We start from the raw sequence: 21,718 nt of genomic DNA on the forward strand, positions 1-21,718 counted from the left end.
AGCCTGGGCAGCAGAACTGGGATTTCAACGGGAAGGTGGCCCTGGACGGATCGCTGCCTCCTGATCACCTCTAGGGATTGGTGAAAATTCGAATTCCAGGGCCCTTTCCCAGAACTACTGAAAGGACACCCCCCCCCCCCCTCGCCAGGCACAGGACCCCAGACTCTGCATTCATGTCAGCTTCTCCAGAGGCATCCTTAAGCGAGCGGGGCCGCGGTGGGGGTGGAGGTGGTCGCGCCTGCAGCGCCGCTTTTGACCTGCGGGGGGCGGCCGAGGGGCCGGGGCGGCCACGGCGGCTGCGCAGAGCCTCTCTCCCGCCCGGGCCTGCCCAGCGCGCTCCGCCCCGCTCAGCTGACAGCTCCGAAGACGGAAGAGGCGGCGCGCAGGTGGAGTCGGGCGTCTCCGGGCTGGGCCGCTCGTGGAGGTGAGCGCCCCGGCGCTCGGGTGCAGGGCGGAACTTTCGGGCCCGGCACGGCGGGGCGGTCGGAAGGTACGGTGCGGACCACGCTCCGGCGCGCGGGGCAGAGACGGGCGGCCGGGCTGGGACTGCCCGGCGGGGGTCAGCTCCGCCGACCTGGGACGGGTCGCCCGCGGCCCGGCTGAGCCTCCCGGGGCGCTGCGAGGAGGCCGGGGACGGTCCGGGCGCGGGTCCTTCCGGAGGGTCTGGACCGGCCGGCACCTGGCGCAGCGCCCACCGTGTCCGGGCGCCGGGCAGGGAGCGGGGCCGGGGCCTGCCGCCCGGCGGTCGGTGAGTCGCGCCAGCAACGACTCCACACGCCCGGCGGGGAGCGGCTCCGACCCCGCGGCGGCGGCGGCGACGTCGGGGGCCCGCACGGCCGGGCCTGGGGGCCGGGGAGGGTTTTCCCAGGCCCGAGGGAAACCCGGCGGAGGAGGGGCTTCCCTCCCCGGTGCGGCGGTTTCCGGTTTTTGCCCGAAGTAACGTGAAACGAATTCTCTCCGTTCCGTGGCACTGGGGTTACTCTCATTCTTGTGTTACAGCTGAAAAACAGGGTGGTCTGAAGCCGGGTTCGGTTCTGTATTCGCTGTGTGACCTTGGGCCAGAACGGACTTGAAATGCCGTTTTGTTCTGCGTAATGGAACTAGTAATAGGACTTGCTTCCTGCGGTTATGGGGAACGAACAGGAGTTAATGCATTTGTAGGGCTTAGCACAGTGCCTGACCCACGGCAAGAGCTAAGTTACGTTTCTTACTGTTCTCGTGATGACCAAGCCATCCTCCTGCTTCTAGTGGGCTGTAGCCGTGCAGTCCCTGAACTTTGATTCTAGTCCCCCATTTCAGGTCCCTGCATCTCAGCCCAGTTCATTTCTTACTTTTTCTAATGTCGCATGCAAGGCACTGCTAGAAGCCGGGAATCGTATACACAGGGGCTTGATCCTTGCCCTTAAGGAACAGTGATAGGAGAGGCAATAGGAGAGGAAGTGCAAGTCCACAGGAGCAGCTGCAATGCAAGGTGGGAATGTGACAATGTTATAGGAAAGTTAGAGTAAAAGTTTGCTGGGGTTTTTTTGTTTTGTTTCTAGGGCTGCACTTGCGGCACATGGAGGTTCCCAGGTCTGCCACCTACACCACAGCTCACGGCAATGTCAGATCCTTAACCCACTGAGCGAGGCCAGGGATTGAACCCGCAACCTCATGGTTCCTAGTTGGATCTATTTCCGCTGCGACACAGTCGGAACTCCTAGTTTGCTAGATTTTTAAAGACATGATGTCTGACTGGAAATTTCTACGTGGAATAGGGGCTGTGGCGTTGGGTCCTGCAGGCTGAATGGATAAATCAGAAAGAAATCGAGGTCAGCAATCTGCAGGAAGGGACTGGGGCCCGGGGTGGATCTTGAGGGGCTGCTAATGGGAAACCCTGTTTGGAGCCGAGCGTCTCAATCTTGGCCGCACAGTAGAATTAAAACTGTTGGACTCTGGTTCGGATCCTCAGTGTCGGAAAGTGAGACACATGAACTCGGGGCGATCTCGACAAGGCTCTTTACTTCTGCGGAAGGACGTGGGTCCTCAGAAAGCACGCAGAGAAGACAAGACCCTCCCTCTTTATCCCTAAGGCAGGTGGTATACCTGTCCCCTTCCCATGAGTCAGGTCAGGGTGCACATTCTTCTGGGTTGGCTCATTGGAAACACGTTGTTCCTGGGAGAAGAGGGGACGAGGGGGATGGAGAAGGGTGTCCGAGGAAGCAGGAGCAAAATGGAGTAGCCAGGACTTCCTTTGATGGAAAGGACCTATGTTAATTCTCACGGAATCACGTGGAGCTTGGCTGCGGAGATTTTAAAAAGCTGCTCCTCAGGTGATTCTCCTGTGCAGATGAGGTGGGGAACACTAACCTAAAACCACAAACTCTAAATTCATCTCCATTTATACTGTTTAAACAGGAAGAAACAAAAAGCTCAGTTATATCACCACTGTGTGCTACACTTGGTAAAGCTGTTTACAATTGCATAAGCTAATGTTGTGTTCCCTTGTGGCGCAGTGGAAACAAATCCGACTAGTATCCAAGAGGACATGGGTTCCATCCCTGGCCTCCCTTTGTGGGTTAAGGATCCGGCGTTTCTGTGAGCCATGGTGTGGGTCGCAGATGCAGCTCGGATCCCGAGTTACTGCGGCATAGGCTGGTAGCTTCAGCTCTGATCCTACCCTTAGCCTGGGAACTTCCATATGCCGCAGGTAGGGCCCTACAGAGCTAAATAAATAAATAGACAGATAAATAGCTAGCTAGCAAATGTGAAAAGACTTGGTATGGTACCTAATGATAGGTGTTTAGTCGATAAATCGATCCCGAATTTCGTTCTTAGCTTATTTGGGAGTCACGCATCTCAGAATCTGGACGGCTACCCCTCTCCCTCCTTCCCAGTTAAGAAGCCTAGTAAAGCATTAAGAATAGAACTTTAAAAAGTTTGTGTGTGTGTGAGCACCTTTATTTTGTTTTTAAGTATCCTGCTATCATGCTTAAATTCACCTGCTGTTAATCCCTGTCAGGATTAATTCATGAGCCGTCGAGAGGAAAAACTGAAGGGGGGCTAGGAAATGAAGGAAGAGAAGCAGAAGAGGAAAGGAAAAACAAACACAAAAGCCCCCCAGGAAGGGGTTGGTCGTGGAAGCTTGTTGGGCTGTCCTCTGATAGGACCTCGGTGTTTCTTCTCAGCTCCTCCCAGGGCTGAAAGCGTCAGATAAGAAAGGCACTCTCATCGCAGGGGACAGGCAAAGTGTCCCTTCAGCGACACGGCTCACTTAGGCTGACCGCGAGAGTGGCATGTATGCAGCTATAGATGAGGATTGACCGTGTGTTTAAATTCCGAATTTAAACTTGGAGAGGGTCCTAACACCATCTTTTGTAATTTTTTTTCTGCAGATGGCAGGCTTTCTCTGGTGTTTCTAGTATGAATTCCACATCTCGGCCTTTTATCCAGCTCCAGCAGTCTCAGCTCCATCATCTGGAGGACAAATGAAATTTGCATGAGTTGCAAACTCTTGAGCTGAATGAAATACGGACTGCAGTGCTAATATCCTTTTCTTCTAGTTGTTATTAACAGGTACTAACTGACCTCACACAGAATATGTCACCGTGTCTTTTTTTTTTTTTTTTTTTTTTTTGCCATTTCTTGGGCTGCTCCCATGGCATATGGAGGTTCCCAGGCTAGGAATCGAATCAGAGCTGTAGCCAATGGCCTACACCACTGCCGCAGCAACACAGGATCCAAGTGGCATCTGCCACCTACACCACAGCTCATGGCAATGCCAGATCCTTAATCCACTGAGCGAGGCCAGGGATCGAACCCGCAACCTCATGGTTCCTAGTCGGATTCGTTATCCACTGAGCCATGACGGGAACTCCTGTCACTGTGTCTTAAACAAGGACATGGTTTAATCAGAACCATTATCTGCTGGAAAAATAAACCTTTTGAAGATGGACATTTTGAATGAATTCGTCTAAATTTTATAGTGTCATCTTTGATAATGTGAAAAAGCATGTCCTAACTTTGCTTTGTGCGTTTCAGTTTAGAAAAACATTTCAGCCGAGAGGGAGCGTATTTGCCCCTGCCATTATCGTTGAGTGTTTTAATTGACGATGATAATTTGGGGTTTGTTTTGTTAACTTTCACAGAGTCTCACTACATATTTTTCGTACGTTTAAATTACCTGACACGGTGGCACATCTTTTCGTTGCTGCGATTAAAAAAGCGTTGCTTCACACTTGACGTGTAGTATATTTTCACTGTTGATGTTACCTAAAATGATGATAAATCTTAAAAGTGACGTGACAGAATTTGGCGTGATTTCAGAAATGTAATGTTATTTTGCTGCTTCTTTCGTTTTCTGTCTTACATGGCGGCTGTCCCTGTTTGGAACAAGTAGGTCTTGCTTGTGGGAGGCTGTCCTGAGCATTCCAGGGTGTGTAACAGCAACCCTAAAACAGCCTACTAGAGGCCAAGAGCATCCTTTTCCCACAAGAGTTGTGACAATCAAAACCATCTCCGGGCGCAGCCAGGAATCTCCCACTGGGAGAGGGAAGAAAACCGCCCCCAGCGGCACACACCCTGTTCTGGAGAATGCCCTTGTCCTTGCCCTTGCCCTTGCCATTGCCAGAGGCACTGAGGTTGAGAGAACCTGCCCTAGAGATGCCTGTGGGTTTGAAAAATTGATTCATTTTATTTTTATTTATTTTTTGGTCTTTTTGCCTTTTCTAGGGCCGCACCCGTGGCATAGGGAGGTTCCCAGGCGAGGGGTCTCATCGGAGCTGTAGCCGCCAGCCTACGCCAGAGCCACAGCAACGCGGGATCCAAGCCGCATCTGCAACCTACACCCCAGCTCACAGCAACGCTGGATCCTTAACCCACTGAGCGAGGCCAGGGATCGAACCCACAACCTCCTGGTTCCTAGTCAGATTCATTAACCACTGTGCCACAATGGGAACTCCCCAAAACATTGATTTATTTTAAAGACGCCTATCACCTATGCTTGGACTACTTTGGTGAGCAAGGCACTTGGCTAGGTGTAGTGGACAAGTCAAGGTAATGTGTGATTGGTCCTTTACGATTTTTTTTTCGGATGGTCTTTTTTCCCCTGAATCATACCTAACTGATAAAGTCAGCAGTCGGAGGCACCACAGCCGTCCTTTGTGGAAAAGGCTGGTGCTGTTGCAGAGCTTCTGGAACATGAGCCCTGCCTGGCATTGTTAGTTTGACAGAAGAGTGAGAACATCGGCTGCTCCTCATCCGGTGGCGGCGAGGAGCCTTCTCGGGGGCGGGCTGGGGGGCGGTGGTCGTGCCCTAGACCTTTGCAGACGCTTCCTCGCCTTTCCTGTTCTTAACCGGCTCGAATGCTTGTCTCCCGCTCCTCAGAAAGTTAAATGTCGTCGGAAGACCGAGAAGCTCAGGAGGATGAGTTGCTGGCCCTGGCGAGTATTTATGATGGAGATGAATTCCGAAAAGCAGAGTCTGTCCAAGGTGGAGAAACCAGGATCTATTTGGACTTGCCCCAAAATTTCAAGATATTTGTGAGCGGTCAGTTCATATTATCTTAAACGGATTTTTCTAAATAAAGGTTCTTCTCAATTTCTTAGTGTACCTAAGTTATTTATCATCTTGTGTTTCAAGGCATCAGTGGTAGACGGTAGGGTTGCAGATTTAATGCCTGTTGCTGCGTTAATTGAAAACTGGGCTGGGAGGGAACAGTTTTCAGTTTGATTCCGCCTTTATGACCCTGAACTGGGATATTACCCTGCATGTTTCTCGCATCCTAATAGGCTCACTAGCACTTCATCAGCTATGAGTCATTGGCTGTTAAATAGGGGTACTAAGAGAGAAAATGAAATAATGGATGTGAAAATACTTGGAAAGATTTAAAGTACCATGGTGGTGGTGAATAATGTCTGGTTGCCAGCAATTTTTCAGCCACCACACACATATGACAATATGCTGCTACTCTGTGGTCTTTGGCTTCAGAAAAAAAATTAAAAATTGGTACTTTGGGTAGAAACGTTCACACAGGACATGGATGCACACTTTCTCAGACGGTTTATACTGTAAAGGCTTTGAGTGAAGAGAGTAAATGTAATCATTTAAGATGAAACTTGGACTGCGAGAGCGTTGTGTGTTGTATCTTGCCCTCAGGTTGACATCACTGTGTTGGCACAGATTCTCCCACCTATGATTCATGGGTAGTTGGCACATGCTGATCTAAGTAGGTCATGGCTCTTTGATTGGAATAAGCGTCCTTTTCTTTAGATTGTGTCTTTAATCATCTACTGTAAAACAACAGCAACAGGAAACATTGTGTATAACTTGCTCCTTAGTGGTGGGAGTTATGCTCAAAAGTGTATCCAAGAATAAGCTGTGTATCTTCATTTTTAATTTCATGATGCGTAGTAGATTTTTTAAGGGCTTACAAGGTTTTTTTTTTTTTTTTTTTTTTTTTTTTTTTTTTTTTTTTAAGGTGGTGGCTACGAAGTAAAACTAGGAAACTGAAAGGGCTTTGGGGGAGGGTTTTTGTTCCCTCAACTAAAGCGTTAAGAGTTTCTGAGCGCCGCTCAACAGTCATAGACACTCAAGTGCTGATCAACTGCTCCTTTCTAACCTTTGTTTTTGGTTCAGGCAACTCAAATGAGTGTCTCCAGAATAGTGGCTTTGAACACACCATTTGCTTTCTGCCTCCACTTGTGCTGAACTTTGAGCTGCCACCAGATTATCCATCCTCCTCCCCACCTTCATTCACACTTAGTGGCAAATGGCTGTCACCAACTCAGGTTAGACCCGAACCTAATTTCTCCTATCCGTTTTTAGAAACCTAAAACGTCCTCTTTAAGCGACGGCTACCTTGGTGATCTTGAATTCAGTGCATGAAGAACAAATGGGTTTGCTTCTGTAATTTTTTTTTTTTTCCTCTTGCCTTCATGAATCCTAATGTGAATGCCTTGAAAATGTTTGGTGTTTCAAAAGGAATGGCACTAGTTAGAATGATTTATCCTTAAGAATTGTAGTACAAGTAATTTTAATCAGGTGTATTGTTTCTTTGCTTGCCTTGCTATTTTCCCATTTAATCTGCATTGTACTGGAGACTAGAGATGCTCCTCTTTTCCCTTAAGCGTTGGTGTTGCTTTTTTATCCTTTCCTTAAATGAAAGTTTTAGTTGTAATTAGGAGAAATAAAGTTGAGCTAATGTCGTTATAATGAATTGCCTGAGAACACAGAAAAGTGCTTTTGCTTTTATTTATTTATTTATTTATTTTTTGTCTTTTTTTGCCTTTTCTTGGGCCGCTCCTGTGGCATATGGAGGTTCCCAGGCTAGGGGTCGAATCGCAGCTATAGCCACTGGCCTACGCCAGAGCCACAGCCATGCGGGATCTGAGCTGCATCTGCGACCTACACCGCAGCTCACGGCAACGCCAGATCTTTTACCCACTGAGCAAGGGCAGGGACCGAACCTGCAACCTCATGGTTCCCAGTCAGATTCGTTAACCACTGCGCCACCACAGGAACTCCCGCTTTTGCTTTTAAAAGTCTGCGTATTTAGGATGGAATCATAGACCGCGCTCCCCTGGGCGTAAATGCACAGGACTAGAAATGTGTGCGATCCCTGCAGAGAGCCCCTGAAGGCTTGAGATCATTTCCTCTGGGTTATACATCCTTTCTTGGTAACAACCTCACCTCTTAATTGAGATGTAAATAGGGCTGGAAGCTAATATAACGTGTTCTGGGATAGATAACGGATCAATAGCCGCTTCCCTTGCAGACGTCTCGATGGAGATTGATAGGCCGATGTATTAAGACGAAAGCGGTCAGGGTTCCTTGAGCTCAAGGAACAGCCTGTCAGTTTTTCCTTTCAGATCAGGTAATTTTCGTTCCCCACCCCTGCTCATCACCAGCCTGATCCCCGGGTGAGAGTGCTTTTGTAAAATTGGACTTATGTTTTACAAACCACATTAAGCTTTAAAAAAAAAAAAAAGAATAATCCTTGCAGGGTAAAAAGGAATCTTACCCTGCATTTTCGTATCTGTGCCAGAGGCAACCCATTCAGGACAGTGGATTCTTTGCTCAAAAGAATATCGGGGATGTCTGCCATTTAGATCCCTGAGCATTGACTGAATTATTCTTTTTCTCTTTTTTTATTGAAGTCTAGTTGACTGAATTATTTGAATTATTATAATGTCCTTACAAGTGCATGTGTGCCCTCCACACACACGCATGCACAAGACAAGGGCAGATGAACCACGCGTGGGGTTAGTGTTTCAGATTTTAGCCGGAGAGCATCGACTTAACGCTGGCCTTTGGGATCAGGGAGAAGGTTGCTTGAACTTTTATGTTACACGTCTAAAATTACAGTACGGGCAGTTCCCATCGTGGCTCAGCAGTAACGAACCCAACTAGTATCCATGAGGACTCGGGTTCAATCCCTGGCCTTGCTCAGTGGGTCAAGGATCCGGTGTTGCCGTGAGCTGTGGTTTAGGTGGCTGTGGCTCTGGTGTAGGCCGGCGGCTACAGCTCTGATTAGACCCCTAGCCGGGGAACTTCTGTGTGCCACAGGTGCATCCCTAAAAAGCAAATAAATACATAAAAGTAAAATTACAGTAGGATTCTCCATCAAATAAGTTTTTGTCCGTGCATTTGGCATTTTGATGGATCTCCTATTCCTTCTTGGTTCAGTTTCTTGTATGTTACCAGACTCTGATTCCTTGGTGAAAGCACCGAATCCTAACCACCAGGCCACCAGGGAACTCCCCAAAGTCCTTGGCGTTGTAAATTTCACCTGTGGATAGTGAAGTTGAGGCATGGACCTGTCTCTCACTGGGTTGGGCTGGCAGACAGCAGTGGGTTTCGTTTTCTAGTGCTTTTCGTTATTTCTCTTCCAGTGTGTGTGCACGACGGTCTCTCTCCTGCTCTTCTCTTTCTGCCTGCCTAGTTCCTCGGGCTTGTGTCGATCCCAGACGCCTCCTTTGAGAAGGGCCCAGAGAGGAAAAGAGGATGCAGGAGAAGGGCTTCTGCATGGGACTCGGTGGCCCGCGGCCCTCACAGCCTCCCTTTGAGTGTTTATTAGAGTTCACAGATTCCAGCAAGTTTCTGGTTGATCGGATGAGCACATTCATGCAAGTGTAGAGAAGCCTTCGCTGTCCGATCCTGAACTAGTCAGTGTGGGTTTAGGCTTGTGCGTGTGTGGGCTTTAGTGACCAGCACGACTTGGCACAGCATGAGGACGAGAGAACGGGCACCTATTTCACTTGGTATTTAAATGTACGCGTTTATTTGCATCTGGAAGGCGTATTTTTTGGATGTTTACCTGAAAAGAAAAGCTGTTTATGACTCCCGAGCTCTCCTTACTGATATTTTACATTCGTAATGGAAGAGCTTCTTATATTTGCTTTTCGAAGTGAACAGACCAGTTTTAAGGGGGAAGTGTTGAAATAATTTCAACTTTGGTTACTGAGGAAACCTGAGCTTTCCCTGGCGCAGCCAGATCGTGTTGAGGGCTTGTAATCAGGCCCAGGTTTGTGGGTCTGCCGTCGCCTGTGAGCCAGGGCTGGGGCAAGCCCGGTTGCTCAGTGAAACTCTGTTTGTCAGTCCGAAGAATGAGGACTCTGAGGTTAGATTCTGTTAGCGATGCTTTCCCGTGAGTTGGCTTCGTCACAGGACTAAAAAAGTTAATTTTAAAACTGGGATGGCATTTTTAAACCCGTATGTTTGCGATCATTATTGCAGGATATCTACAGGGCCAGGACGCCAGAAGAATAGAAATTGTTCACTTTAGAACTAGATCCCTTTTCCTACATGAAATAGACAGCAATACTTAAAGCGAAGAAAAACAGAACAGAAAAAGTCCTCCAGTTCAGTGGCTCAGATGTAAACTGAATTCTGCATCTGGTGGCGTCTTGCCATTTCTCTTGTTTTCATAGTCCTTTATTTACTTACTTGTTTACTTATTTTTGGCTTTTTAGGCCCACACCTGTGGCATATGGAAGTTCCCGGGCTAAGGGGCAAATCAGAGCTGTAGCTGCAACCTACACCGCAGCTCACGGCACCGCCGGATCCTGAACCCACTGAGCGAGGCCAGGGATCGAACCCACGTCCCCTGACCCACGACGGGAACTCCCCATGGTACTTCTTTTAGCTTCCGGCCTTGTGTTCTCCTGTGCTAATTTGTGTTGCTAACTAGTTTTAAGAAGCGCTCCATTGAGAGCGCTGGTGCGGTTTTGCAGCACAGTTTTATCTCAGCAGTAAAAACGTTGTGTTAGGAAGGGGAAAGGCCCAACCTCAAACGGTTTCAGGGGAGGTCAGGAGTTCACATCGTCACCACCATCTTTCCAAGCTCACCAGCGTTCTCGTGTCCTCTCCTAGCTGTCTGCTCTCTGCAAGCACCTAGACAACCTGTGGGAGGAGCACCGCGGCAGCGTGGTCCTGTTTGCCTGGATGCAGTTTCTCAAGGAAGAGACCTTGGCCTACCTGGATATCGTCTCTCCCTTCGAGCTCAGGCTGGGTTCTCAGAAAAAAGTGCAGAGAAGGGCGACTCAGGCCTCTTCCAGCCCCGAGCTAGATTTCGGAGGAGCTGCTGCCTTTGACCTAGACCAAGAGGAAGCTGTGGACGAGAGAGCCGTGCAGGATGTGGAGTCCTTGTCCAGTCTGATCCAGGAGATCTTGGACTTTGATCAAGCTCAGCAGATAAAATGCTTTAACAGTAAATTGTTCCTGTGCAATATCTGTTTCTGTGAGAAGCTGGGGAGCGAATGCATGTACTTCTTGGAGTGCAGGCATGTGTACTGCAAAGCCTGTCTCAAGGACTACTTTGAGATCCAGATCAGAGATGGCCAAGTTCAGTGCCTCAACTGCCCAGAACCCAAGTGCCCTTCAGTGGCCACTCCTGGTCAGGTAACTCTCCTCTGTGCTGCCAGCTGCCCCCTCAGTCTCTGTCACCAAGGGAGACATCCTCTCAGCGCCGTCCTTGGTAGGGCCTGGGGCCAGCCCGTGCTCTTTTTCCCGTGTGTTCCTCAGGCGTGCTGCAGTCTTCCTTCCCAGCTTACACTACAGCTACAGCTGTAGACGCTGCCTCTGCTGGCTTCGGAATGGGAGGCCCCTGGCAGGGACGAGCATTAAGAAAGCAAAGGCATTTTGGTGATTTGTTTTGTCCATCTGCCAGGTAGGGGCACTACTACCTTGTTTTGTGTGAGTTTGGATCCGAGGGCACGGACAGCCAAATGTTTGCAGACTTAAACGTAACGACAGCCTGCTTGAGAGTTCCCGCTGTGGCCCAGTGGGGTAAAGATCCAGCGGTGTCTCTCTGGGAGCAAGGGTTCAGGCCCTGGCTCAGTGCAGTGAGTTAAGGAGCTGGTGTTGCCACAGCTGTGGAGTAGGTTGAACCTGTAGCTTGGATTCAATCTCTGGCCCAGGACCTTCCATATGCCACCGGTACCGCCAAAAAAAAAAAGAAAAGAAAAAAAATATATGTGTGTATATATATATATATATATATATATTTCAGCTTTATTAAGGTGTAAATATACCCATTTAAAGTGTACAGTTTGCTTAGTTTTGACAGATGTGTAGACGCATGTAACCCCCATCTCAGTCAGGATACGGACTTCCCATCCTTGGCTTGATTTTGAGGTGAGGTAGAGGGTTTTAATTTACGTGCATCTGGCTTATACCAGCGTCCTAAGGATCTCTTCAGGGTCAGAGCTGGTTGGGGCATCATCAGACCTGTGACGTTGCGTGTTTTCCTCCAGGTCAAAGAGCTAGTGGACGCCGAGTTATTCGCCCGCTACGACCGCCTTCTCCTCCAGTCCACCCTGGACCTGATGGCAGACGTGGTGTACTGCCCCCGCCCGTGCTGCCAGCTGCCTGTGATGCAGGAGCCTGGCTGCACAATGGGCATCTGCTCCAGCTGTAATTTCGCCTTCTGTACACTCTGCAGATTGACCTACCATGGGGTCTCTCCGTGTAAGGTGACTGCAGGTGAGCCGTGACTGCGGGCACTCAGTCTCCCAGTGCAAACAGCCTTATCGCTTCAGTCCTTGAGTTTGGAAGTGTCTGTTCAACAGATGGTTTTGTGTCAGCTACTGTCCTAGATTCTGGGGATGGGGTACAGCAGGGACCAAATGCCCTTTGTGGAATTTTCCTTCTCATGGGGGAGATAGGCAGACAAAATAGGCAAGAATATTAGATGGCAGTGAATACTGAAGAGGGAAAAATAAATAAGCCAGGGGCAGGAGGTGAAATGTCCAAAGGGAAAGGGGCTTGGGATTTTATTGAGAAACACCAGCGAGGCCTCGCTGGCAGCGTGGTTTGAGTGAAGGCTTGAAGGAGGTGAGGCGACAGGCCACGTCGGGGGCGCATGCCGGGGACGGAGCGGCCAGGGAGTTTGTGTCTGTGCATATAGAGTACTGTGCGTCCTGGAAGGCAGGCACGGAGCATCTCAGCGGTCCCTGTTTCCACGGTGCACACGTGTGCTCGGCCGTCACGTGCTTTCTCCGTGCGCCCAGGGAGGCCTCGGGATCTTCCCCAACGCAGCGCTTCAGAAGGCCACCCTCTGCGGAGGTGGGCACAGAGAGGGCACCCTGTTAGCCACTTCTGCTCTGGATGAAGATGAAGAGGTCAGGCCCTTGACACCAGTTTAACTCGACTTTGGGGACTTAGCCTTCCTCAGACCAGCAGGGGTGATGGCCATAGCTGCTTCATGAGGTTACTGTGAGGTCGAAGTGACCTGTTGTCGTGCCACTCAGACTTGGTAGGGTTGTTACACTGGCCTGTGACATGACCAGTGCAGAAATTGAGAGTCAGGGTTTGAAACTGTAATGGCGATTTCCCAGAGTAATTTTATGTCGGTCAAATATGATAAAAATTTAGGCTTAGGTTTTTTGTCTCTATACTCTCATTTTTCAAGTTATTCATTTGATTCTGTTTTGCAAAAGTATTGGTCCTTGACATAGTGGCAGGAAAAAACTGGTCCTTCACCATAGTTTGAGAAGGGGCTGATGCATGTCAAATGCAAAATGGTAACTTTTTTTTTTTTTTTTTTTGCTTTTTTGGGGCCGAACCTGAGGCACATGAAGGTTCTCAGGCTAGGGGTCAAATCAGAGCTACAGCCGCCGGCTTACACCACAGCCACAGCAATGTGGGATCCGAGCCACGTCTGCAACCTACACCATAGCTCACGGCAATGCCGGATCCTTAACCCACTGAGCAAGGCCAGGAATTGAACCTGCAACCTCATGGTCCCTAGTCGGATTCATTTCCACTGCGCCACGACGGGAACTCCCAAAGTGGCAACTATTCATGTCGGTGTTGCTGTAGTCACCAGTTATTAGCAGTGTCATTATCTCCCAGAGAGTCCCCGGAAGGGAAATGAGTGAATACGGTACTTGCAGGTGCTTGGAGCAGAGCCTCAGGGTTACGGGCAGAGGGGCTGGAGAGCTCAGCGGCGTGAAATAGAAGCCTGGGCTTCGCTTCTGTAGCCTCGTCCCTGAGGGGCTGCAGTGCAGTTCGGGGGTTTAACAGTGCTCGGGGGGTGGGGGAGACCCCAGATAGCGGCGGGGCTCTGGCGCAGTTAGAGATCTCCTTTTCCGGCTCTGTGTGTTAGATGTTACCGCAGAAGATGTGTGATTTACTACTTGTTTTATTCTTTGAGAGCATCACGGTGATACCTTTTGTCCTTGAGACGTCTAGGACCACAAAAACGCTTTGAATGAGTGGAGGGGCTCAAAAATGGCAGGATAAAAACATTCGTGTCTCCTGCATCTGCGTCGCAGTGATAGAGCCTGGGAATGAAGCCACCGAGAAAGGCTTCTCAGCCGAAGGAAAAGTGCAGGTAGCACCTGCCCCAGAGGATGTTTGCTGCATGAAAAGGGAGACGGGCCTCTAAACTGTATGGAGAAAGCAAACTAATAAATAACTTAGCTAGAACATTCTTGAGAGAGGTCTTTAAGTCATTGTGTTGAGCCATTAAGGTAATAGAATTGTGAGCAAAAGCTTTTGTCTGCCAGTGAGGCTTGGGGAAAGGCTGCCTGTTGGGTTGGAGGTAAGTGCTGAAGCGGTGGGAACCCGACTGAAGGGTATCGAGGGGCCAGCTTGACAGGAGGACCTTTGCAGTGCCTGTGGATGGTGCGTTTTCTTCACCGGCTGTTTTAATATAAAGTCGTCCGCAGCTGGTCTTTGCCCTTGAGCCAAAGGTGCTGGTGCTGGCCTTGGGAGGCCTTGTTATTATCAAGTGGTGCCTGTTTCAACCTTTGTGTCATTCACATAAGTTAATCTTTGACTGTGTACCGCTAGTTGCACACACATAGCAACATTAATAACTCACAATCTCAGGGAAAAGATTATTATTCTGTCACCCTTATTACCAAGTCCAGGTTTTCTGCTTGGAAGATTCCTCTCTGTTCTCTGTCATTTGTGCATGGGTGATTTTTATCTAGTTGCAACCTAAATAGGTTTTTCTCCTGGATTCCTTAATGAGTATCTTGTTTTGTTTTATTTTATTTTGTTTTATTTTTGTCTTTTTCTAGGGCTGCGCCTGCGGCATATGGAAGTGCCCAGGCTAGGGGTCTAATCGGAGTTGTAGCCGCCAGCCTATGCCAGAGCCACAGCAGCGTCAGACCCAAGCCTCATCTTTGACCTACACCCCAGTTCACAGCAACGCTGATCCTTAACCCACTGAGTGAGGCCAGGGATCAAACCTGCAACCTCATGGTTCTTAGTTGAATTCGTTAACCACTGAGCCGCGACGGGCACTCGGGAATATTTTATTTATTTGTTTTTAGGGCCGCACCTGCAGCATATGGAGATTCCCAGGCTAGGGGTCAAATTGGAGCTGCAGTTGCCTGTCTACGCCACAGCTACAGCAACACCAGATCCAAGCCGTGTCTGCCAGCTACACTGCGGCTCACGGCAGTGCCGGCCGGATCCTTAACCCACTGAGCAGGGCCAGGGATTGAACCTGCCCTTTCCCGGATACTAGTTGGGTTCGTTTCCTCTGAGCCACAATGGGAACTCCTGTAACTAGTATTTTGAGTTATAATCATCCTAATTATAAGTTTTAATAACGAAATATTTTGTCATTAAGTAGTTTCCTCACGCATAATGATTCCCTAGACACTTAATTTGTTTGCCGTTGTTACATGCACCCCTGTGCCTCTGACTTGACTTTGGGTCACTTCCTTATGATAAAGTCCCAGGTTAGCATTGCTGAGTGGTCCAAGGTCATGGCCGTCTTTAATGGTTTTTAATCTGCATTACAAAGTTGTATAAAAGTTAATTTTCCATTTCACTTTCTAGAAAAATTAATAGACTTACGAAATGAGTACCTGCAAGCAGATGAGACCAATAAAAGGTTTTTGGAGCAGAGGTATGGTAAGCGGGTGATTCAGAAGGCCCTGGAAGAGATGGAGAGCAAGGAGTGGCTAGAAAAGAACTCCAAGAGCTGCCCGTGCTGCGGGACTCCCATAGAGGTACGGTCTGGGGGGCAGACTTGGAGGCAGAGCTCCTTGCCAGGCTGTTACGATTCCCTCGCGAAGTCTTTGGACTTAGTTTTATGACTAATGAAGACGACACATGTTGGGTGTTTGTTAAGCCTCCTTACCTGGCGGATGCAGATTTGTTACTCAGGGTCGTTATTGACCTTACCTGTGTGTGGACGTCCCTGTGCAAAGTGCTTTCACACGGCAGCAGGGGTGCTCGCATTAAATCCACTTCAAAATCAAGTGGGTTGTGAGGAGCCACACTAGAGCTGCAGCCAACTCTGAATTCATCTGTGCGATTAAAAAAAAAAAAAAATCAGGAGTTCCCGTTGTGGCGCAGTGGTTCACCTATCCGAAGGAACCATGAGGTTGTGGGTTCAGTCCCTGGCCTTGCTCAGTGGGTTAAGGATCCGGCATGGCTGTGAGCTGTAGTGTGGGTCGGATCCCGCGTTGCTGTGGCTCTGGCGAAGGCCGGCGGCTACAGCTGATTCGACCCCTCGCCTGGGAACCTCCATATGCCGCAGGAGCAGCCCTAGAAAAGGCAAAAAGACCAAAAAAAAAATTAATTTAAAAAAAAATCAAGCCTCATTTCTCAGAACTATTTATCCTGGATTTAGCATACATGTTTAACAAGTACCTGCTTAGGAAAGAGCGACATCTTGAGTCAAAATAGACAGATACATCTATTGCTTCTTAGTAAAACCCAAATGTCTTTTGCGTTTAATTCTCCTGCTCCAAGCCGTTATATGTGAGCTGACCCTGATGGTCAGTTACTCCATTAAGGAAACTGGCCTTCTGTTTAACCACTTCTGACACACCTCAGCTCTGTGATAGCGTGGGGGACTTGGTACCAAATGCTCATTTAGATTTACGTAAAAAGTTTAAAATCCTACATCCTAAATGCAGACATTTTAATGTTAATGTAACTCCATTTCACTTATACATGTTTGGTTTGTATCTTCTGTTTATCAGAAGAGATTCTGCGAAGTCTCTAGTTGTAGAGACACCTGCTGTGTATTTTCTATATTTCACCTGTAATGCAAAGGAATTAGGCTTTAGTAGTTATCAGTGTGTTCCCTGCATATCTCAACCCTACCGTAGACAAGGCCGGACGGAATCATTGCAGCATGTGCCTTTCTCTTCTGCTTTTGCAGCCTTGATATTTTTTCTCTTTCTGTCTCTCCCACCAGAAATTAGACGGCTGTAACAAGATGACATGTACGGGCTGTATGCAGTACTTCTGCTGGATTTGCATGGGTTCCCTCTCTAGAGCAAACCCTTACAAACATTTCACTGATCCTGCCTCCCCATGTTTTAACCGGTACGTATATCAGAATCCCTAGGCTCAGGAGCAGTTTTTGGTACTCGATTTGCAGACCTCAAGGCCAGTAATTTTGATTTAAGTACTTCTCTTTTTTAGAAAATACTTGTATGTGTTTTCCCCCACGCATGAATTTTATTAAAAATGAGTTTTGTGGAGTTCCCGCTGTGGTACAGCTGGTTAAGGATCTGGCCTTGTCTCTGCAGCAGCTTGGGTTTCAGGTTTGGCCTCCGGCCCCGTGCGGTGAGTTAAAGGATCTGGTGTTGCGGCAGCTGTGGCACAGGTCCCAGCTGTGGTTCAGATCCGATCCCTGGCCCACAAACTTGTACATGCCACGGATGCAGCCACAAAAAGGTTTTTGATGTAAATATACTATCTGGGAATTTTATTTCTAATTCTCTTCAACTTTTTATAGTGAAAAATTTTAAACATACACAAGAGTTGAAAGAATAGAATGGGGATTAGTAGGATATCTTCTACCAAAATGAGCAACTGATAATATTTGGCTGTGTTTGTTTTTTAAATTTATTGCTGAGCTGCTCAGCCCAAGTTGGATATACGATGCTTCTTCTCTATATACTTCCACACGTCGTTACCAAGATAAGTCTTCTCCATAACAGCACTACTTCAAAAAGTTTAACAAATAATAGTAAAATATTTAAAACTACTCAGCTTCACCTAAAAATATCTTTTTTAAAATTTTTATTTATTTATTTTGTTGTCTTTTGTCCTTTTAGGGCCGCTCCCGCGGCATATGGAGGTTCCCAGGCTAGGGGTCTAATCGGAGCTGTAGCTGCCGGCCTACGCCACAGCCATAGCCACACCAGATCTGAGCCACGTCTGTGACCTACACCACAGCTCACGGCCACGCCGGATCCTTAACCCGCTGAGCGAGGCCAGGGATTGAACCTGAAACCTCATGGTTCCCAGTCGAATTCCATTACGCTGCACCATGACGGGAACTCCTATCTTTTTAAAAAAAAAAAATTTTTTTTTTCCAATTTCACATATTTTTTTATTTCTGAACCTCCTGGTTTAATCCTTTGTGACTGAGCAATTTCAAGTTCAGTTTTTTTTTTTTTTTTAATCATCACAACCCAATTTTATAGCATTTCCATCCCAAACCCCCAGTGCATCCCCCCACCCCCACCCTGTCTCGTTTGGAAACCGTAAGTTTGTCAAAGTCTGTGAGTCAGTGTCTGTTCTGCAAAGAAGTTCGTTGTGTCCTCTTTTTAGATTCCACATGTCAGTGAGAGCACTGGATGTTGGTGTCACCTAACAATATCTTTTAAAGCTGTTTTATTCTGCAAGGATCTAATTGAGTTCAGTCATTTTATTTGGTTCTTTCTCGTTAGTTTTTTTTTTGGTGGGGGGGGGGCTGCCCTGTGCCACGTGGAGTTTCTAGGTCAGGGATCAGATCGGAGCCACAGTTGCAACCTGTGCTGCAGATGTGGTAACACTGGATCCTTAACCCACTGTACTGGGCATTGAACCTGCCTCCCAGCGCTCCAGAGATGCCACCAGTCCCATTGCACCATAGCAGGAAATCTGTCTTTTATTTTATTTTATTATTTTTTTGTAGTTTCTTAATAAACAAAAGTTTACCCCCTTTTGTTTGTTTTTGCATGTGTGGAGAGGAGCGCTGCCTTTTTGCAGAGACCGACCAGGCTGTGGTCCTGTGTAACCCCTTGCCTTCCGGGGTTTTTGGTTCTCCGTGGTGTCTTTTAGTTTGTTTCTCTATCCTCTCTATTTCCTGTAAGGTGGAAGTTAGACTAACGTTTGGCTAGATTTAGAGTAACATGCGTGAGAAGAATACTTCGTGCGGGGCCATGTACTTCATGTTGTGTCACGTCGGGTCCATGGGGTCAGGCTGTCTCACTGTCAGTGTGACACTCCGTTCTGTCATTTGCTCCGCTGTCAAGCTAAGTTTTCTTTTTTGTTCTTGGTATGGGACCTGTAAGGTGATTCCTTGGCACAAGGTGAATATCCTTGTCTCCTGCAGCTCCATTCTCAGCATCACCTGATAGTCTTGGTTCACAGGCAGCTGTGGAGGAGCTACAGTCATTGGCGTGATCCAATTACACGTTGAAAAAGCAAGCCCTGCCCATGAACCATTGGACATAACGGTGTTGAAAATTGCATAAATTTTCAGTAACACAAGGGAAAGAAAGCCAGTTGGCAGGTGAAACATTCTGCACACGGAGGGTGTGAGGATGGAGAGAACGGAGGGATTGGCACCGCGTAGAGCGCTTTCCAAGCTCAGCTTCTCGAGCGCTGGACTTGCCCGGGGCTGGCTTCTGCCGCGTACGGCACACACGGCGTATCAGATGTGTGATGCCCGTCTCCCATGGTTATTTATCCTGGGCCCAAGGGAGTTGTCTGAATCCCAGAAGGGCTGTTGGTAGTGACTTTAAGGCAGCTCGTTCAGAGGGACCCATGTGTCAGCCCTTGATACAGTTGGGAGAGGGGAAGAGTTACAAAGATGTCATCAGCAGAGGGCGGAAAGTGTGTTTGAGGACAGGAAAGACATTTATATTCCGTGTCCGTCAGGTGTATTAAAGTGCCTCTTACTTTATGCTTCCAGGTTGTTCCATGCCGTGGATGTTAACGGAGAGGTTTGGGAAGATGAGGCCGAAGACTAGCGAACACCTGCTGCTCAAGCGATGGCAGTGGAATGGTTTGCCCTAACTTGGCAGGATTTTTAGGGTACCATCGAGGTAGAAGATAGGGAAGAACAAGGTCTATGTTTTCATGTGATACTACTGATTTAGCACATTCAGACATTTCTCATTGTAACATAATTGAGGAACTCTTAAGCCAAAGGTTTGGAAAATATTAAATATTACAGTGTGCCCGAAGCTTGAGTAGTGAAAAATTAAATATTTATTTTCTTCCCCACGCTTAGGTCAGGAGAGAGAGGTCAAGATTTAAGCTCGCCGACCTTTTTATCTCTGGGAAGCATCCCTCTAAGACCTTCTTGGGGAGCTCCCTCAGTCCTGCTCCTTACAGCCGGGCGGGCAGAGCCTTGTGAAAATTGTACCGAGAGCCTGGACTCGCTCCACACTACATTCCCTCCAGCCCGAATTTTTGCAAAGTCACTTTTCTTCGGAGGAAGCCCTTTACTCCAGAACTGATTGGATGGCCCAGTGTCATTTCGATCGACTGCTTTTCAGAATAGAAATCTACAGATAATTCAGATTTTTTTTTTTTGATACCACAGACACTGTGGGTCACTTGGTATATTTATTAATGCTGTATAGTCCACCGGTTTTGAGCCACATCTTGAACATACCGATACTGGCTCAGAAGCACTTCCACCCCATTCAGCCTCGCTGTTTCTTCTGGGCTGTAGAGCCTGGATTCAGAGCAACTTGTCTTTGCTACCTTGGGTCCTGCCTTCTCTCCATTGACCTCAGCCTGCCTTTCATTGGTAAGGACAATGTTAATATTAGCTCCAGCAGCTCATATTTTTATTTCCTCTGCTGGGAAAGGAGAAAGTCTAATACGTTCCCACCTGAACAAGCTGAACTCTGTATATGCTTTTTGAACACGATAGCACCATAGCTCCAGTGCTGACCTTCTGAATTCTGTTTAAAGGGCTTCTCTAATGAGCTGTGGACATTTGTCTTCCTCTCCTCGTTTTATTTTGCACCAGCAGTGTTCCAGGGGTCATTTTGGCTTGATACCTAGAGCCGTGTTTCCGGGTTTTGTTGGCTTTTTGCAAAATTCTTCCCTTCGGGTTTGGTGAGTGTCTTGGTAGCAGAGTAAGATGGGGGAAGAAAGGCCAGGGGATTCAGCTGCAGCTGTGCAGAAGCTCTTTTCTCCTTCCCTGTCATTGAAAAGTAGGGATCATCTGAAACCATTTTATGTGTGTGTTATCCAAAGACTGCGGACTGTTTCTGGATTGTCAATAAGGATGCTTAATCTTAAAAATAAAAATGATTTAAAAATTGTCTTATAATTAGAGCAGAGTTGCTGCTGTGTGTTCTGTCACTAAGGCAACGGGTGACATTTAAAGGCTGTATAGCGTATACCACATCTTCTCAGAGTGAGCTGAAGAAGTCATGAAACAGTGCCTCCTCTTCTGGCTGGGCTTGGGACTGACCTTAGATTTTAGGGTCCATGTTTTGTTTAAACCACATGGATTTCAAATCAGCACATTTCATGTAAGGTCTGCAGCTGGCTTTAAGAGTAAGTTGAAGATGAGACATGGAAGTTAAAACATCTGCTTATACACAATGTCCTTGAAAAGCGTGACTCTTCTCAGGGACTGGATTTGAGTTTATCTCAAGTCGTTCACTAGCAGCCGCTCAGAAGTTCTGTGGTTCATGGGCTGGTGGATGTTTGCTTAAGGTTCTTTTATTTTAGGGTTCTGCACATGATGTTGATGATGCAGTGGAGGTAGGAAAGAGGCCTCAGTTTTGTGCAAGAGATGGGAGCGGGTTTCTCTATAGCCTGAAGAAACACGCCAGGTGCTCGTTAGTGTCCAAGACTGGCCGTGTCCGCCTTCCTTGGGTGCGGCGTCTTCCCCTCAGGTTTCACAGAGGCAGTAGATCTTGTAGAGTCTTACTTGGGAGGCACGAGCTACGAGCTAATTTTAGGATGGTTCACTTTTGGGGAGAGTGCTTCTGTCTCTGAGTAAAATGAAGGATTGGGGTATCCCCTGCCATGTGACCTGAGAAATAAATGAGTTTTGGAAATGTTGGTATAGTAAGGAAGCCTTTCAGAGGACACAGAGTTTTCTGCATCCAGCTGAGTTTCACGAAGGACTTTTTTTTTTTTTTTTTTAAACAAGCAGACTGAAGTTGCCATAAACTGACAGGAACCTTCTGGGTCCTTCTGGTGGCAGTGAAAGAGCAGAGGATCCCTTTGCAAATTACCGAAACTAGTTTGAAGAGAGTGCATCTCTTGATTTTATATAAACGGCTTGGATCTAAAA

The 21,718-nt window shown here is 47.8% G+C and overlaps 2 protein-coding genes and 1 pseudogene across 9 annotated transcripts in view; 2 read left to right on the forward strand and 1 right to left on the reverse strand.

The window, feature by feature from the left end:
* DELE1 (DAP3 binding cell death enhancer 1) overlaps positions 1-5,577 on the forward strand; it is a 50,088-nt gene extending 44,511 nt beyond the window's left edge. For both annotated transcript variants that reach the window (XM_085014869.1, XM_085014870.1), the window contains 2 exons: positions 3,375-3,555; positions 5,365-5,577. The gene's annotated coding sequence lies outside the window, so the exon portion shown is untranslated. The remainder of the gene's footprint in view (positions 1-3,374; positions 3,556-5,364) is intronic.
* On the reverse strand, positions 71-986 carry LOC146405799 (uncharacterized; annotated as a pseudogene).
* RNF14 (ring finger protein 14) lies at positions 399-20,743 on the forward strand. 7 transcript variants are annotated; one of them, XM_085014878.1, is made up of 10 exons: positions 399-748; positions 1,354-1,471; positions 3,375-3,555; positions 5,365-5,526; positions 6,616-6,767; positions 10,351-10,878; positions 11,733-11,961; positions 15,277-15,449; positions 16,649-16,779; positions 19,364-20,743. In XM_085014878.1, exons 4-10 carry the CDS (start codon positions 5,373-5,375, stop codon positions 19,419-19,421), a joined length of 1,425 nt encoding a protein of 474 aa, XP_084871004.1. In that variant the 5' UTR covers positions 399-748; positions 1,354-1,471; positions 3,375-3,555; positions 5,365-5,372; the 3' UTR covers positions 19,422-20,743. The 7 variants fall into 7 exon arrangements, with proteins under 7 accessions (XP_084871004.1, XP_003124056.1, XP_013850743.1 ...); XM_003124008.5 differs by lacking the exon at positions 1,354-1,471; XM_013995289.3 differs by lacking the exon at positions 1,354-1,471 and having other exon boundaries at positions 399-490; positions 3,375-5,197.
* The last annotated feature ends 975 nt before the right edge of the window (positions 20,744-21,718 follow it).

This window comes from Sus scrofa, chromosome 2, assembly GCF_054392235.1.
Source record: "Sus scrofa isolate SSC_HxYL_T2T_F1_AM1 chromosome 2, Sscrofa_HxYL_maternal_Yorkshire_Landrace_v2.0, whole genome shotgun sequence".
Lineage (NCBI taxonomy): Eukaryota > Metazoa > Chordata > Mammalia > Artiodactyla > Suidae > Sus > Sus scrofa.

Excerpts from the sequence above, each read along its gene's own strand:
- RNF14 (XM_085014878.1), top strand. The coding sequence starts at position 5,373 with ATGTCGTCGGAAGACCGAGAAGCTCAGGAGGATGAGTTGCTGGCCCTG. Across the intron at positions 5,527-6,615 it reads TTTCAAGATATTTGTGAGCG|GCAACTCAAATGAGTGTCTC; the intron begins GTCAGTTCATAT and ends TTTTTGGTTCAG. Across the intron at positions 16,780-19,363 it reads GCCTCCCCATGTTTTAACCG|GTTGTTCCATGCCGTGGATG; the intron begins GTACGTATATCA and ends TTATGCTTCCAG.